Consider the following 14764-nt stretch of genomic DNA (forward strand, 5'->3'; position numbering starts at 1 on the left):
AAACACAGTAATACAGGTTAGTGGTTGGAAGGCGGGACTAGAAGTCCTGTCTGAGTGACGGTGGAAGAACCAATCGGAAGCCCGCAAAAGTATGCGAGGTGGGACCAGGAAGCCGGCTCTTCTGGCCAGGCACCCCCTGGTTACCATGGTGATGCAAACAACATGGAGTCCACTGCCCATTGTTGGAGCAAAAGTTCCCCAAGTTTTCGTATCCAATTGCATTTTATTTGATTTTGTCTGCATTTTCCCCCACCTGGCCAAGATCTTACTGTGGTAGCAGCTTGTTCTGTCTCTGCCACCTGCGGTTGCAGCTCCTGTACATCCTGCAATTTTTCTGTGGCATGTGGCTGCTCCAAAGGTTTTTTATGCTAGCATTACCATCAGATCTTAAGTTAGTCTGTGTTTGGCATTTAGGTCAAGTAATTCAAGGGTTAAAAGCACTGCTGGCTGCAGGGGCTAGGACCCCATAGCGAGCAGGGAGCAGCAGCAGCAAAAGTCTCTTGTCCCCAGCGGCTGAGTTACAGCCATTCTGATTCATAGGACAATCAAGTAGTAAAAAGGTCCATACATACATCCTGAGTATTGACAAAAACAATAGAAAATTGAAATGTATTTCTCTCCAGGTAAACATCACATTTTCTCTCCCTTTTTCTCACTCTTCTACTGCAAACTTCTAGAACATAAAGGCAAAAAAATCTCTTTTTTTTCTAGGCTTTTTTTTTATGTGATGCTGAGGATCCAACTCAGGTTCCGCCCATGCTAGGCAAGCACTCTACTGCTGAGCAACAATCCTAGCCCCCCCAAAATCTTTCATAAAGATTTATAAAAACAATTTTAAATATGTCAAGAGTTTTGTAATGTTTTGAACAACCAATAAAAAAAATTGAAAAAAAAATTTAAAAATCCACAAAAGCACGCTTTCCATGGAGAGGACTCACTCAACAACATAGCCCATCAATCATCTTAATAACTATATTTATTTAGAGTCTCTACAATTATACCCTGATATTAAAAATTTTAACGTCACAGATTTTCCTTTTGTCTAATTCACTTACATCCTACAATTCTACCAACAATACTCTGCAATCCTAAGCATGCTTAACTCCTGGAGAGAACTTTCAACTTCACTTTCTTTAATATTTAAATTGGAGTCCCTTAGGAGCCAGCATTTGTCCCAGCGGCTTAAAGACACACACCTTTTGCCCCACGTTGGGCACCAATTGCCAGGTTTCTGTTCTCGCGACTAAAAGGCTCAGGGGTCACTCTAGTTAAACTGGGCTAACTGGGCTGCATGAAATAACCACACAAGAGACACAAATACCTTTTTCTTTGGGGTTGCTGTGACAGCTCCTCTGACCTTAAGGGTCCGCAGAAAGAGAGAGAGAGAGAGCACGCGCTGACCCCTTTTATTGAGGAGAAGCTATTCAAATGAGGCAAGGGGTCAGGTTTCAGGGGCTGAATCTATCTTCATGATGTCCACTGTCAGCAGGTTGTCTGACACCTGGGTAGGCCACACCCAAGGGCACAGTAAGAGGAGGTGACACACACAAGGCACTTCCATGGAACATTCTATCCTAAACAGGGCAAGGGGTTATATTACAAAGGAACAGGTGAGCATAGCTTCACCCATGGGGCTTTAGCAAGACACACCCATTTCTGTGACTGAGCGTCTCAGCACCCAGCTGGGGAGTGTAACTCAGTCACCTGTAAGGTTGGCCTCCCCAAAGGGCTGACATCTCTGGATCAATCTTCAGTCATTTGAACCTCAGTTCTGGGTCCTCCATGTCTGATAGCACATTCAGATACCCCAATAGAATGAGAGGCACTTTCTGGGAAAACACAAGCATGACTTTTACCCCACATTATCACTGAATCTTATCCTTTCTGTTGTTATGTTTGTAAATTCTTCCACCAAACATGGCTCAAGGGACCTGCTGCAGTGGAAAAAATGTGTTTTTCAGCTGCAGTGTGACTTTCAGAGTCACAATAAAAAAAATTAAAACAAACCACGATTAAAGTTATTTTGTGGGGCCTTATCCACCACATTTTTCATAATTGTAGCTTAATAGGTAAATGAGCTCATTCTACAATGGCTTGAAATTGATGCTTCTACGGAATATCTGTTTTATGATCAATACAAAATTGACGGCAAAACTGCTGAAAAGAAAAATTGGTATAAGCTAGTGTATTATCAATTTCAATGTGTAAAAGACATTCTAATGCTACAAAAGTAGCTAGACAGTGAGAAATAACATGCTGAGTATTTTCTTCTACACAGGCAGTGGCAAACATAAATCTAGAGTAAGTATCAACAATAACATGAACTTAACACTGTTTGCCAAATTGAGGGATGTGAGTTACATTCATTTGCCATAACTAATTTGGTAATAAACCATGGGATTGACCCCAGTTGGTAAACATAAGATATGTTTAAAGCATTGTGAGATTTGATGAACAATTTGACAAGTTTTTCCACAAGAATAGTAAATTTTTATGTAAAAAAGAAGTATTGTGATGATGTAAAGAATGCGAGGCTTGTGCACAATCATATAAAGATATATATTCACAAACAGCAACAGGCTAATCAATCTTATCATTACCTGATGCTAAAGGACTTGGAAGATAGAATGTGCCCTACTTATATGGCTAATGAAACATGGATAGTGACACATTTGAATTGTCTTCTGTAAGGTCTGAAACATATTAAATAACTCTTGCAATGGTGTGTTCCCAGTAGTTGATGTTTCAATATTTTTTGTAACACGAGCTGCATGTAAAATATCTGAATAAACATTGATTGATTGGCTCATTCGCAAGATGAATTAAAGCTTGAAGTTCTGTTCATTGTGCAGAAGTATAAGATGTCTGTATTATCTCTATATGACCATAGCTATAGAAACCTACTTTTCCTGAACTTGATCCAGCAGAATATATTGTTAGTGCTCCAACTATTGGTTAAGCACATACAATTTTGGGGAAAATAAATGTAGTCACAAGAGCAAACTAAATAATTTTATCATGAAGGTAATGGCTTTCCATTTGACCAGGGAAATTAGCAAAAGCTATCTGCCAATTATTAGAAGACTGCCAAAGCCAATCATGCTCTTGAGTAGAAAAAGGGACACAATAATATTAGGCCATGACCCAACTATCTGCAAAACTCATGTCATTCCTTTAATAACTGAGTAATAAAGCCATGGAAATGAGTTGATGACTTTTGAGGAGAATGAGGTAGGCAAGGCCACTCAATAATTCCCAATTATTGCCATATTGCTCCTGTAGGAGTATGAACATTGGCAAATGTTAGTCAATATACAGGCTCTTGTGGATGAATTCTAGTAAGCTGTGCAGTCTCCATGACAAAGTCAACCTTTGTTATGGCAATCCTTTTTTCTGCCATAAGTTGATGAGAAAGTACAGAAGGATCTCCCTGGGCAATCTGAAACAGAGGACTGAAATCTGCAGTGGCTAATTTTAAACTTGGTCACACCCAATGAATATCACCTAGTAACTTTTAGATGCCATGTGCCTTGGCAATCTATTGGGCTTGGGGGTGCTGCTGATATTTCCCAAGGTAAAACCTAAATCTCCATGGCCCCATAATGAGAGAAGACCCCCAAGGAATTCACGGGTGACTCCCTGCAACATAGTCAGGCCCTACCTAAAAATAAAATATAAAAATGGCTGGGGACAGGTCTCAGTTGTAAAGTGCTCCTGGGTAAAACCACCAGTACAAGAAAAAAACAAGCAAACAAATAAAAACAAAAAAGAAAACAGCTGAAGGGCTCTGCACATGTGAGACAAAATCATCTGTAACAGAAATTGTTAGATAGAGGCAAGAACATGATATATAATTGCAATTACATAGATTAAATTATATATTAAATATATGCATATTTGTGATAAAAATTAAGATATATATCAATAAAGTGGGCAATCTCACAAACTAAGTTATAAATGTATACATGTCTAAAAACAGTGTTCCAAAATATGTGAAGTGAAAACTATCAGGATTAAAGGGAAAAAATCTACAAAATGTGGTGGATAATTTGTGATATCCCACTTTCAAGAAAGAATGAAATGACTAGCAAAAATCCATGTAAAACAAACTGATTGAACAACAATATAACTACAGTAGGTCTACAGGACTACACAGAATATTCTGCCCCAAAGAGTAGACTACATATTTTTCTCCACTGTGTAGGAAACAGTGTACAGGACTTGCCATTTTAAAGCCATAAAAATATCAATAAATTTCAAAGCACTGAAATCAGGACAATGATCTTTTGTAACTACAATGAAATTAAGTTAGAAAAAAAATTTAAAAATTTGCAAACATGTAGCAATTAGACAGTGTACTCTTTAGAAAGAAAAAAATAGAAAATAGTTTAGGTGGATAAAAGTGAAAACAAACATGACTGAATTTATGAGTTGCAGCTAAAGTAGCCCTCAGGAGAAAATTCATAACCACAAAAGCCTACATTATAAAAGAAACACCGCCCAAACCAAAACCTAACTCTATGAAGTAACTAGACAAAGAAATGTAAACTGTAATCAAATTGCACTGGGGATGAATTTTGATAAAGAATAGAGCAAGAATAAAAGAAATATACAAAAGAAAGAATTAAGAAAACATCTTGATTGTTCAAAGGATTTACAAAATTGATTGTTCAATTAACCGAGAAAACAGAGAGAGGGAGAGAGAGAGCGTACTCAAGTTAATAAATACCAAAAAGAAAAGTGAGACCATCAAAACAGACTCCTGAATCTGCTGTGACGTTAAAGAAACTTAATGTAATGCTCTCTCAAAATAAATTAATAATAATAATAATAATAATAATAATAATAAATAAGGCACTGTGATGTAGTCTAATGGTCAAATATTTGCCAAGCACATGAGGCTTTGGTTAAGTCTTCAGTATCTCAACTAAATAATACTAAAATAGAATTACCTTATGATTCAGGTATCCCACTTGGGGGTATGTAATGAAAACAATAAAACACTCATCTGATAACTGGATGCCCATTTTTATTGAGGCACTTCCCAATTGAAATTATACGGAGTCGCCTAGGAATTCTGGGACAGATGGATAAAGAAAATATGGCATATATGTAGGCATACATCCATAAAAATCAAATCCTGCCACCTGCAACAATTGGGTGAAATTGGAGGGTAGTGTGGTAAAATGAAATAAAACCAGACACAGAAATACAAACACTGCATGCTGTCCCGCATGTGGGGGAGGCTAAACCTGAACTTAGGTTGGTGATTTTTAAAGGTTAAAGGGTGGAAGTGGGAAATGAGAAAGGGATTTCATCAGTGGATGTGGCATATGTGTTAAAATACTAAGCAGAGACCCTTTATTATGTATATATAGTACATCTTCACAAAGCTATTTTTAAAAAGTTACTGTAATCAGTACTGTGTCATGCTTACAAAATGATTAAATGGAATAATATTGCCAGGCATGGTTGTGGATGCCTATAGTACCAGCAACTCAGGGGACTGAGGAAGGAGAATTGACAATTTGAGGTCACCCTTGGGAACATAGCAAGATATTGTCTCAAAACCAAAAAGAAAAATGAACTGGGCATATATCTCAGTGGTAGAGTGTTCCTAGATTCAAATTCATTACTGCAAAAAGAAATAAGAATACAATTTAGAAATAGATCCTTAAATTTAAGGTCGATTATTTTTTAAGGAGAATGCCAAGACATTACAGGAAAAAATGTTTTCAAATCATCTGGAACAACGATCCATATAAAACTTGGAACACGATCTCAAACACTATTTCACACTTTTCACAATTAATTTTAAATGGAAGAAAAGTGTAAATATGAGAATTTAAACTACAAGATTCTTAGCAGAAAACATGTAAAAATCTCATGATCCTGCATTGAACAATAGATTCTTAGTAAAGACAAATTTTCTTTGTTTCTTTTTGGTACCAGGGATTTGAAAGGTTAATAAAATAGGTACTTGACACTCCATTTTTCTATATGCTTAACAAAACATTGTTGAAATCTTAAGAACTGTTTGCTAATCTTGTTCCCAGAATGTGCTGTCCCCAACTGTGAACTGTTTGTTAATCTTGTTCCCAGAATGAGCTGTCCCCAAGTGCCAAACTACAAAATGTAACTTCTCTCCAGGCCCTCTCCAAGAAAAGTATAGAAGCTCTGCTTAAGCTGTTCTCAGGGCTCTATCTCTCTTTGCTATAGTGAGCTCTGAGCCCCAGCATGCTGGTCTCCAAATAAATCCTCCCTTCTGCTGTTGCATAAGACAGTCTCTTGTGGTCTCTTCCTCCAACGTTTCGCCGGAACCTTATAGATTGAACCCAGGGAAGCTTAACTACTGAGCAACATTCCCAGCCCTTTTAAAAATTTTACTTAGAGCCCAATTGCTAAGTCTGGCTTTGAACATGTGATCCTCCTGCCTCAGCCTCCCAAACTGATGGGATAAGAGGCAGGTGCCAAAAGATACTGCTTATAATGCCACATATTTAGAAAGTATCTACAGGATTTTGGATATGAGGTTTATGATGTGGCATAATAAATTTTGTGAAGGGTAAAGAAAAATATATTTATAATTTAGACAATATGTTTTTTAAAACGATAGACTTCATCTAGGCTTCCGTATACACTATTTGAAATTTCACTGTCCCCACACTTGTCACAGCAATCCCCAGTAGCAAAAATAAATAAATAAATAAACACCATCAATCTCTAATTAAATCACTTCATATGTTTTTTGATATGTTAAAACAAGGTATATGAAAACCAAAAATTCTTATAAAATCTGATGTGCTCCTCAGAATATTTAATAGTCTAACATATTTCTAATTCATGAAATATGGAAAAATCTGAGTTCTAACTGGGCATCCTGAAATGTTTAAACACAGTCAGTGATAATCACAGAGGAAAAATAAAATACCAACTACAGAAACACAGATATTCTCTATCTCAGCATTTGCCTTGGGTAAATTAATACTGCTTTGATGATCTGGTCCCGTCCGTAAGTATCCATACCCAATACCAAATATAATAAAAATTACTAATCCTATCTGATCAACAACTGGTATATATTTTGGCCTCAGAATTGGCTAATATTTTCTGTTTTCTCTATTTCAATAGCATTCTAATGCACATTGTCCTTATCACTACCAGGAACAAATAAATTTTCAGACTACTCAACAGCTTTTCACAAATCACCTGAGCAGAGAATCACAGCATCAGGTTTGTGCAGGAGCACATCATAAATTGCTGACATCCTCCTCCAAGGTTCCTTGACACACTCCGTGAAGACAAGAAAATCTGACACCTTTTAGGCTGCCCTGGACCAGGTGGCAATGTGTTCTTCACTTATCAGTTTCACTTGAGCTCCCCAATGACATCATCTATAAATCAGAGACCTCCATATGGAATTCCTCCACCAAAAGGCTCTGAAAAGACAGGCACGTTTAGCACCTTCAGAGACTCCTGCACAACAAAAGCTTTCACAAACTCTTTATGATAAGGACATTATGGCCACTTGTGATGACTACCAATTACAGAGGGATCCTAGAGCAAGAAGCTGCCCCTCGTGGACCTTGCTATATTATTACTTTTTAAAACCATACACTTGATTTTTATTGAATTGGTGAATTTTAAAGAGTTCCTGAATTAATAAACCATGCCTGAGAATCCAAAGAAGAAAACAATATATAATGGACAAGCCCATCCACCCATCATACGGTTTATTAAAACTTGGTTCCTAATGCATTTTTCTTGGGGATACTGGGAATTGAATTCAGTGGCACTCAACCACTCAGCCACCTCCCAGCCTTCTTTTTTATTTATTATTTGAGTTACTTCTTAGAGACAGGGTCTCACTGAGTTCTTTACTCCTTTTTATCAAGGGAGGCCACCTTTCAAATTACAACCCTGGGGATAAGGTTGTGGCTCAGTGGTTGACAATGTGTCTACCATGTGGGAGGCACTGACTTTGATTCTTAGGAAAAAAAAATTTAATATATATATAATTTTTTAAAAAATGAAAAGATGGTCTGGGTATGTGGCTCAAATGGTAGCGTGCTCACCTGGCATGCGTGGGGTGCTGGGTTCAATCCTCAGCACCACATAAAAATAAAATAAAGATGGTGTGTCCACTGAAAACCAAAAAATAAATATTAAAAAATTCTTTCTCTTTAAAAAAAGTCACAATCCTCCTGCCTCAGAATCTTGAGCCACTGGTATTTCAGGTGTATGCCACAGCACCTGGGGATTCTCAAGAATTTTGAGAATTTCAGAGTCTTTCATAAAATTTTAACAATAGTGGAATCTAAGCCTGCTGCGAGCCTTTAAAACTTCTAGTACACTGTACCATTAAATAAACCTCTCCATGTTTATCTCAGTTTGTTCCACATAAGCATCACACTACAAAAGTTTGAAAGAAAATGCATATATGAAGGAAAATATGTGGTTCAAGGTCCAAGAGATTACTTGTTATTATGTTTGGCCCCCAAATTATGTCTTTGGTATGACAAAGAATATTTTAATTCTCATTTAATCATTGTACATTCTCACTATTTGCTCAGCTACAAACCCAAATCCATCAGAAGGTAGCCACCCACCTGCCAGCTCACATGACAACACTACTGTCCAAAAGGGACAGGCAGGTCCTGTCAGGAGATTCTGTAGCCCTCCTAGGAATATTTAATAGTCTAACATTTTTTAATTCATGAAATATGGAAAAATCTGAGTTCTAACTGGGCATCCTGAAATGTTTAAACAGAGTCACTGATAATCACAGAGGAAAAAATAAAATACCAACTACAGAAACACAGATATTCTCTATCTCAGCATTTGCCTTGGGTAAATGCTGAGATAGAGTCTGATTCCTACACTGATGTACTCACCAAGACTGAACTCGTACAAACAATGCCTACACCCCATACAGCTGCATTCACTCCAGTCCCTCACACTGCCCAGGAGCAAGCCTGCAACTACTGCCTTTGGCAAATGGATGTATTACAAAGAAGTCCAGACTGCGACAAGTGCTCACACACCTCTATGCAATATTTCTTCTAAATCAAAGTTGTAAAACTAGGAAATTGCCACACTGGCTCATTGGCTGCAAAGAAAGTTTTTGGAAATCCTGGGAAGCGTTCAAAACTATCTTTTAAAGTTGAAGTTTTACTGGATGGCTTATGCTGTATTTATCAAAAACAGAAGGGCCACAGCACACTCTTTTGGCCTTCCTTTCCAAATGAGCACTAAGACACAGCAAAAGGCTGGAACAGAGATAGCAGTGACAATCAACCCATCTTTGGCGTGTTGGCAAACTTCAACATTTGGACACAAGTATGTAAGGAACTCTTACCAATGATCACACATGATCCATGACACCTGAATAGGTTGTGGGTGAGGTTTTGTTGAGGTGGCTTTGAATCCTTAGGACAAGTAACTGAATCCTTTAGCCTGAGCAGAAACAGCCCACTCCACAGCAAGTACTGCACAATATCACCTGATTGGAGGCTGTACCTTTATTAGTGATGTAGGGCACATGAGGCTAGACACCTAAGGAATGCTCCAGGAGCACATTGATTAGGTTCTGAGGGGTATCACTTAAAATTTTTTGGTTCACTGCTTGGAATTTCACTGATCTTTATTTACATCCAGTGGGACAAAGATGGAGGTTTATATTTTTTGTAGGGGTATACATAAAGGTTTTGTTGTTGTTGTTGTTTTGATTACTTCACCGAAAGTGCTTTGTGTACCCATTGTAAGATTGGTCAGAGGTCTTCCAAGCTTTGCCACAAAAGCAGAAGTTTGTGTTATAACCCACATTGAGATCTTTGCAAAATCATTTCCTGACATTCTGTTGAAAGAAAATTATGGTGAAGGTCTCTTGAGAAGCTTATTTAAGATTATTTGGTGGAGAAGGGAGAGCCGCTATATTAGGACATCAGACTGGGATGCTCCTTACCAAGCCTTTGGTCATGTAGTGTGTGTTAAGAAAACCATCACACAATTTTTTCCAGGGCTACTGAGGTACTGTAAAACACAGAGAGAAATCAAGCCTGGGTTTTCTGGCATATTCCACCTAAGTATTATTCATGGGAAGAAAACGTAAATTGGATGTAGTTTTTTTTTTTTTTTTTTTTAAATTCACTGCTATAAAAGACCTTTAAAAAGGAAGAGATCAGCTGCAATTGTAGAGGAAACACCTGCAGAGCTACATCTGCTGATGTGGTTATCCGTGGGGTCCACACTCACAGCTGCAGCAAACTCACCACCTGAGCTATGGAGCGTTCAGTGCTAGAATCCCTGCCTAGCATGCACAAGGCAGGATTCAGTCCCCAGAACTGGGAAAAGAAAAGAGAAAGCGACTCAAGTATAGGGCAAAATATACTTTGAGAAAGTGCCTCTCTAAATATACACAAATGACATTGTTTTATAATTCTCTTTAATGTGCCTACATACAGCACAATACATGACCTTAGAACAAGCACAAGTGACAAGAGTGGTGGTCCCAGAGTCCTCAACAGATCAATAAGCAATCAAGGAAAAGGAAGAGGCAAGCTGCAGGGTACACAGACACATCCCTATGGTCCCAGCTGACAGCCTCATCCCCTCTCAAAAAATAACAATTAAAAGAACTGTGGAGAAACTCAGTGCTAGAGCACTCCTGGGTGAAATCTGAACAAAGAAAGAGAGGAAAGAAGTTCAGAAGAGCCATTTCACCAATCTGTACCAAAGGCTGGAGTGGAGAGGCCTAAGCTAACATACACAATATGTAATGAAACATTAGACACAAAAGACTTAAAATACAGGAAAATGGAATCTAACAATAAGAGAGATTTAACCCAGAAAAACATGTTGCTTTCAAATATTCATGCTGACGCAATGCTCCTCTCCAACCCAGGGTGCAGTTTTGTTACCTCTGAATACATTAAAAAAAATGAAAGAAAGAAAGAAAAGAAATGAAGGCACACACCATTTTCACACACCTACAGTGATTATCTCAAAATAAAGAAATAAATGAAATAAAACAAAATTTTGCTCAAGTCTGAACAAGTTCAAATGGATCTGAAATAAGCAAAGTTCTCACCACATTTCTACATACGGGGCTTGTCTCCAGTGTGATTTCTTAAATGCTGTTCAAAGGGACCTGGAAAGTTGAAAGTGTTACTGCAATTTTTAAAGATAGAAAAAGGATTTTCACAGATGTGAATTCTTTTATGCCTTTGGAGAAAACTCTCAAAGCTGAATACTGCCCCACATGGCTTATCCTCAGCATTTTCTACAGTATGAGTCCTTTCATACAACTGAACAAAACTAGAACAGCTGAACCCTTTACATTTCTTACTTGCATAGGATTTATTCTTTTTATTCCAAAACAATATTCCCAGTCCTTAAGAAAAAAATGGCTTCTCTGCATGAGTGTTTTCATATATAAGAAAGGAAATGAAGCTGATAAAATGTAGCAAATCCCCCAAATTAAGAGGGTTTGTTTTTCAATGTGAATGAAATGGCTTTGAAGGCAACAGGGACAATGGAATGATTTGTGATATTTCTCACATTTAAAGAGTTATTCAGTTGGATGTGGTGGTGTATGCCTTTAATTCCTGAGACTCGAGAGGCTGATTCTGAAGAATCAATGTTGCACCTTAGAAAGACCCTAAGAAACTCAGCAAGTCCCCGTCTCAAAATAAAATGTAAAAAGGAACTGGAATGTAGCTCAGTTGTAGAGCACCACCAGACTAAATCCCCAGTCAGTGGATCTTTGATTGATTGATCTCTCTCTATCTCACACATACATACATACACACACACACACACACACACACACACACACACACACATTTTCAGCTGTGTGAGCCTCTCTTGTCTTTGAGGATGACATGAAATACTGATTTACCATATTTCACATTCAAAGGATTTTTCTCCAGTAAACTTCCTCCACGTATATGAGTGAAACAGTAATAACAGAAGAGTTTACCAATTGTTTTCATGCATACGATTTCTATGCAGTATGTGTTCTTTCACATGTGTGAAGCAGACAAGATGTGGCAAAGGCTTCTCCACATTGTTGATATTCATTGGGCTTTTCTCCAGTATACATTCTTCCGTGTCTGTGAAGGTCACTGGATCTAGCAAAGGCTTTTCCACACTGCTTACATTCTTAGGGCTTCTCTCCATTATGAGTTTGTTCATGTGAGTGAAGGTAAGAGGACTGAGTGAAGGCTTTACCACACTGCTTACATTCATAGGGCTTCTCTCCAGTGTGTGTTCTTTCATGGATCTTAAGCTTATAGGATGTAGCAAAGGCTTTTCCACATTGTTTGCATTCATAGGGCTTCTCTCCAGTATGTGTTCTTCCATGTTTATGAAGCTGACGGGATGTAGCAAAGGCTTTGCCACACTGCTTACATTCATAGGGCTTCTCTCCAGTGTGAGTTCTTTCATGTATGTGAAGGTCACCAGATCTAGCAAAGGCGTTGCCACACTGCTTACATTCATAGGGCTTCTCTCCAGTATGCACTCTTCCATGTATTTGAAGTTCACTGGATCTAGCAAAGGCTTTGCCACACTGCTTACATTCATAGGGCTTCTCTCCAGTATGCACTCTTCCATGTATTTGAAGTTCACTGGATCTAGCAAAGGCTTTGCCACACTGCTTACAATCATAGGGCTTCTCTCCAGTATGAGTTTGTTCATGTGAGTGAAGGTGAGAGGACCGAGTGAAGGCTTTCCCACACTGCTTACATTCATAGGGCCTCTCTCCAGTATGAGTTCGTTTATGTATCTGAAGGTTATAGGCAGCAGGAAAGGCTTTTCCACATTGGTCACATTCATAGGGCTTTTCTCCGGTATGCATTCTTCCATGTATGCGAAGATGAAAGGATGAAGCAAATGTTTTTCCACACTGTTGACATCCAAAGGGTTTCTTTCTAGTATGTGTTGTTCCATGAATCTGAAGGCAACTAGATGTAGCAAAGGCTTTTCCACACTGCTTACATTCATAGGGCTTCTCTCCAGTGTGTGTTCTTCCATGAATCTGAAGGTAACTAGATGTAGCAAAGGCTTTTCCACACTGCTTACATTCATAGGGCTTCTCTCCAGTGTGTGTTCTTCCATGAATCTGAAGGTAACTAGAACTAGCAAAGGCTTTTCCACACTGCTTACATTCATAGGGCTTCTCTCCAGTGTGTGTTCTTCCATGAATCTGAAGGTGACTAGATCTAGCAAAGGCTTTTCCACACTGCTTACATTCATAAGGCTTCTGTCCAGTATGTGTTGCTCCATGTTTATGAAGCTGACGGGATGTAGCAAACGCTTTGCCACACAGCTTACATACATAGGGCTTCTCTCCACTATGAGTTCTTTCATGTATGTGAAGGTCACCAGATCTAGCAAAGGCTTTGCCACACTGCTTACATTCATAGGGCTTCTCTCCAGTGTGTGTTCTTCCATGTCTGCTAAGCTGATGGAACATAGCAAAGGCTTTTCCACATTGTTTGCATTCATAAGGCTTCTCTCCAGTATGTGTTCTTCCATGTGCACGAAGCTGAGAGGATGTAGCAAAGGCTTTTCCACATTTTTTGCATTCATAAGGCTTCTCTCCAGTATGTGTCCTTTCATGTTCTTGAAGCTGACGGGATGTAGGAAAGGCTTTTCCACACTGCTTACATACATAGGGCTTTTCTCCCGTATGAGTTCTTCCATGTGTGTGAAGGTCACCAGATCTAGCAAAGGCTTTTCCACATTGTTGACATTCATAGGGCTTCTCTCCAGTGTGTGTTCTTTCATGGCTCTTAAGCTTATAGGATGTTGCAAAGGCTTTTCCACATTGTTTGCATTCATAGGGCTTCTCTCCAGCATGTGTTTTCTGATGTATTCTAAGTAATCTCGGATAAGCAAAGTCTTTCCCACATACCTTACATTTGAAATGTGCATTCCCTGTGTGTGTGATCCTGTGCTTTGGAAGACTTGTCTGTGAAATAAAGGTTCGACCATCTTGTTTACATTCATAGAGTTTCTCTCCAGAATGAGTTCTTTCATGTCTTCTAAATAAAGAGGAGAAATGAAAGGCTTTCCCACATACCTCACATTGAAAAGGTTTACCTCCACTGTGTGTTATCATGTGTCTTTGAACACCTGGGAGAGAAGAAGAGGCTTTACCACATTGTTGACATTCATAGGGATGCCCCCCAGTATGAGTTTCTTCATGTCTTTGAATGTCATTGGAACAACTGATGACTTTCCCACATACTGTATTTTCATGTGGTCTATCTCCAGTTTGTAACAACATTTGTGTGTGAACACTTTTGAGAGAAACCAGAGATTTCCTATATTGTTTAAATGCACATGGCTTCTCTTCACATTCCTCATGCTTATAGTATTTGTGTCCAGAGTGAGATGTGATGTGCCTATGAAGGAAAGAAGGACATATGAAATCTTTTGCACACATAATGAAGTCACATAGATTTAATCTATTAAAATTTGTCTTTGTTTGATTAAGAATTGGAATCGATTTGAAGGTTTCCCCACACTGTTCTGTGATGAAAGTTTGAAGGTTACCATAGGACTTCTTTGAAGAAGAAGTGACCAGCACATAATTGATACCTAACTCATTCACAGTTTTCTATTTATTTATAGGTCTTTACATTTCTACCAACATCACGTAAAGGCTACATTTTTCTGACTTGTTAAAGTTGCCTGAAAATAAAGAGATTGAAAGGAAACAATCCTTTGCAACACAGCTTCTCTATGGCTATTATTC

General features: G+C 38.4%; 1 protein-coding gene across 3 annotated transcripts; it reads right to left on the reverse strand.

The window, feature by feature from the left end:
* Window positions 1–11853: 11853 nt before the first annotated feature.
* LOC144250573 (uncharacterized) lies at window positions 11854–14339 on the reverse strand. Of its 3 annotated transcripts, none has more exons than XM_077793447.1 (2): window positions 12843–14339; window positions 11854–12758 (listed from the first exon to the last, which is right to left on the reverse strand). In XM_077793447.1, the coding sequence occupies exons 1-2, from the start codon at window positions 14291–14293 to the stop codon at window positions 12164–12166; spliced, it is 2046 nt and encodes a 681-aa protein (XP_077649573.1). In that variant the 5' UTR covers window positions 14294–14339; the 3' UTR covers window positions 11854–12163. The 3 variants fall into 3 exon arrangements, with proteins under 3 accessions (XP_077649573.1, XP_077649572.1, XP_077649571.1); XM_077793446.1 differs by having other exon boundaries at window positions 11854–12635; window positions 12720–14339; XM_077793445.1 differs by having other exon boundaries at window positions 11854–14339.
* Window positions 14340–14764: the final 425 nt, after the last annotated feature.

The sequence above is a fragment of the Urocitellus parryii genome, chromosome 16 (genome assembly GCF_045843805.1).
Source record: "Urocitellus parryii isolate mUroPar1 chromosome 16, mUroPar1.hap1, whole genome shotgun sequence".
Taxonomy (NCBI): Eukaryota; Metazoa; Chordata; class Mammalia; order Rodentia; family Sciuridae; genus Urocitellus; species Urocitellus parryii.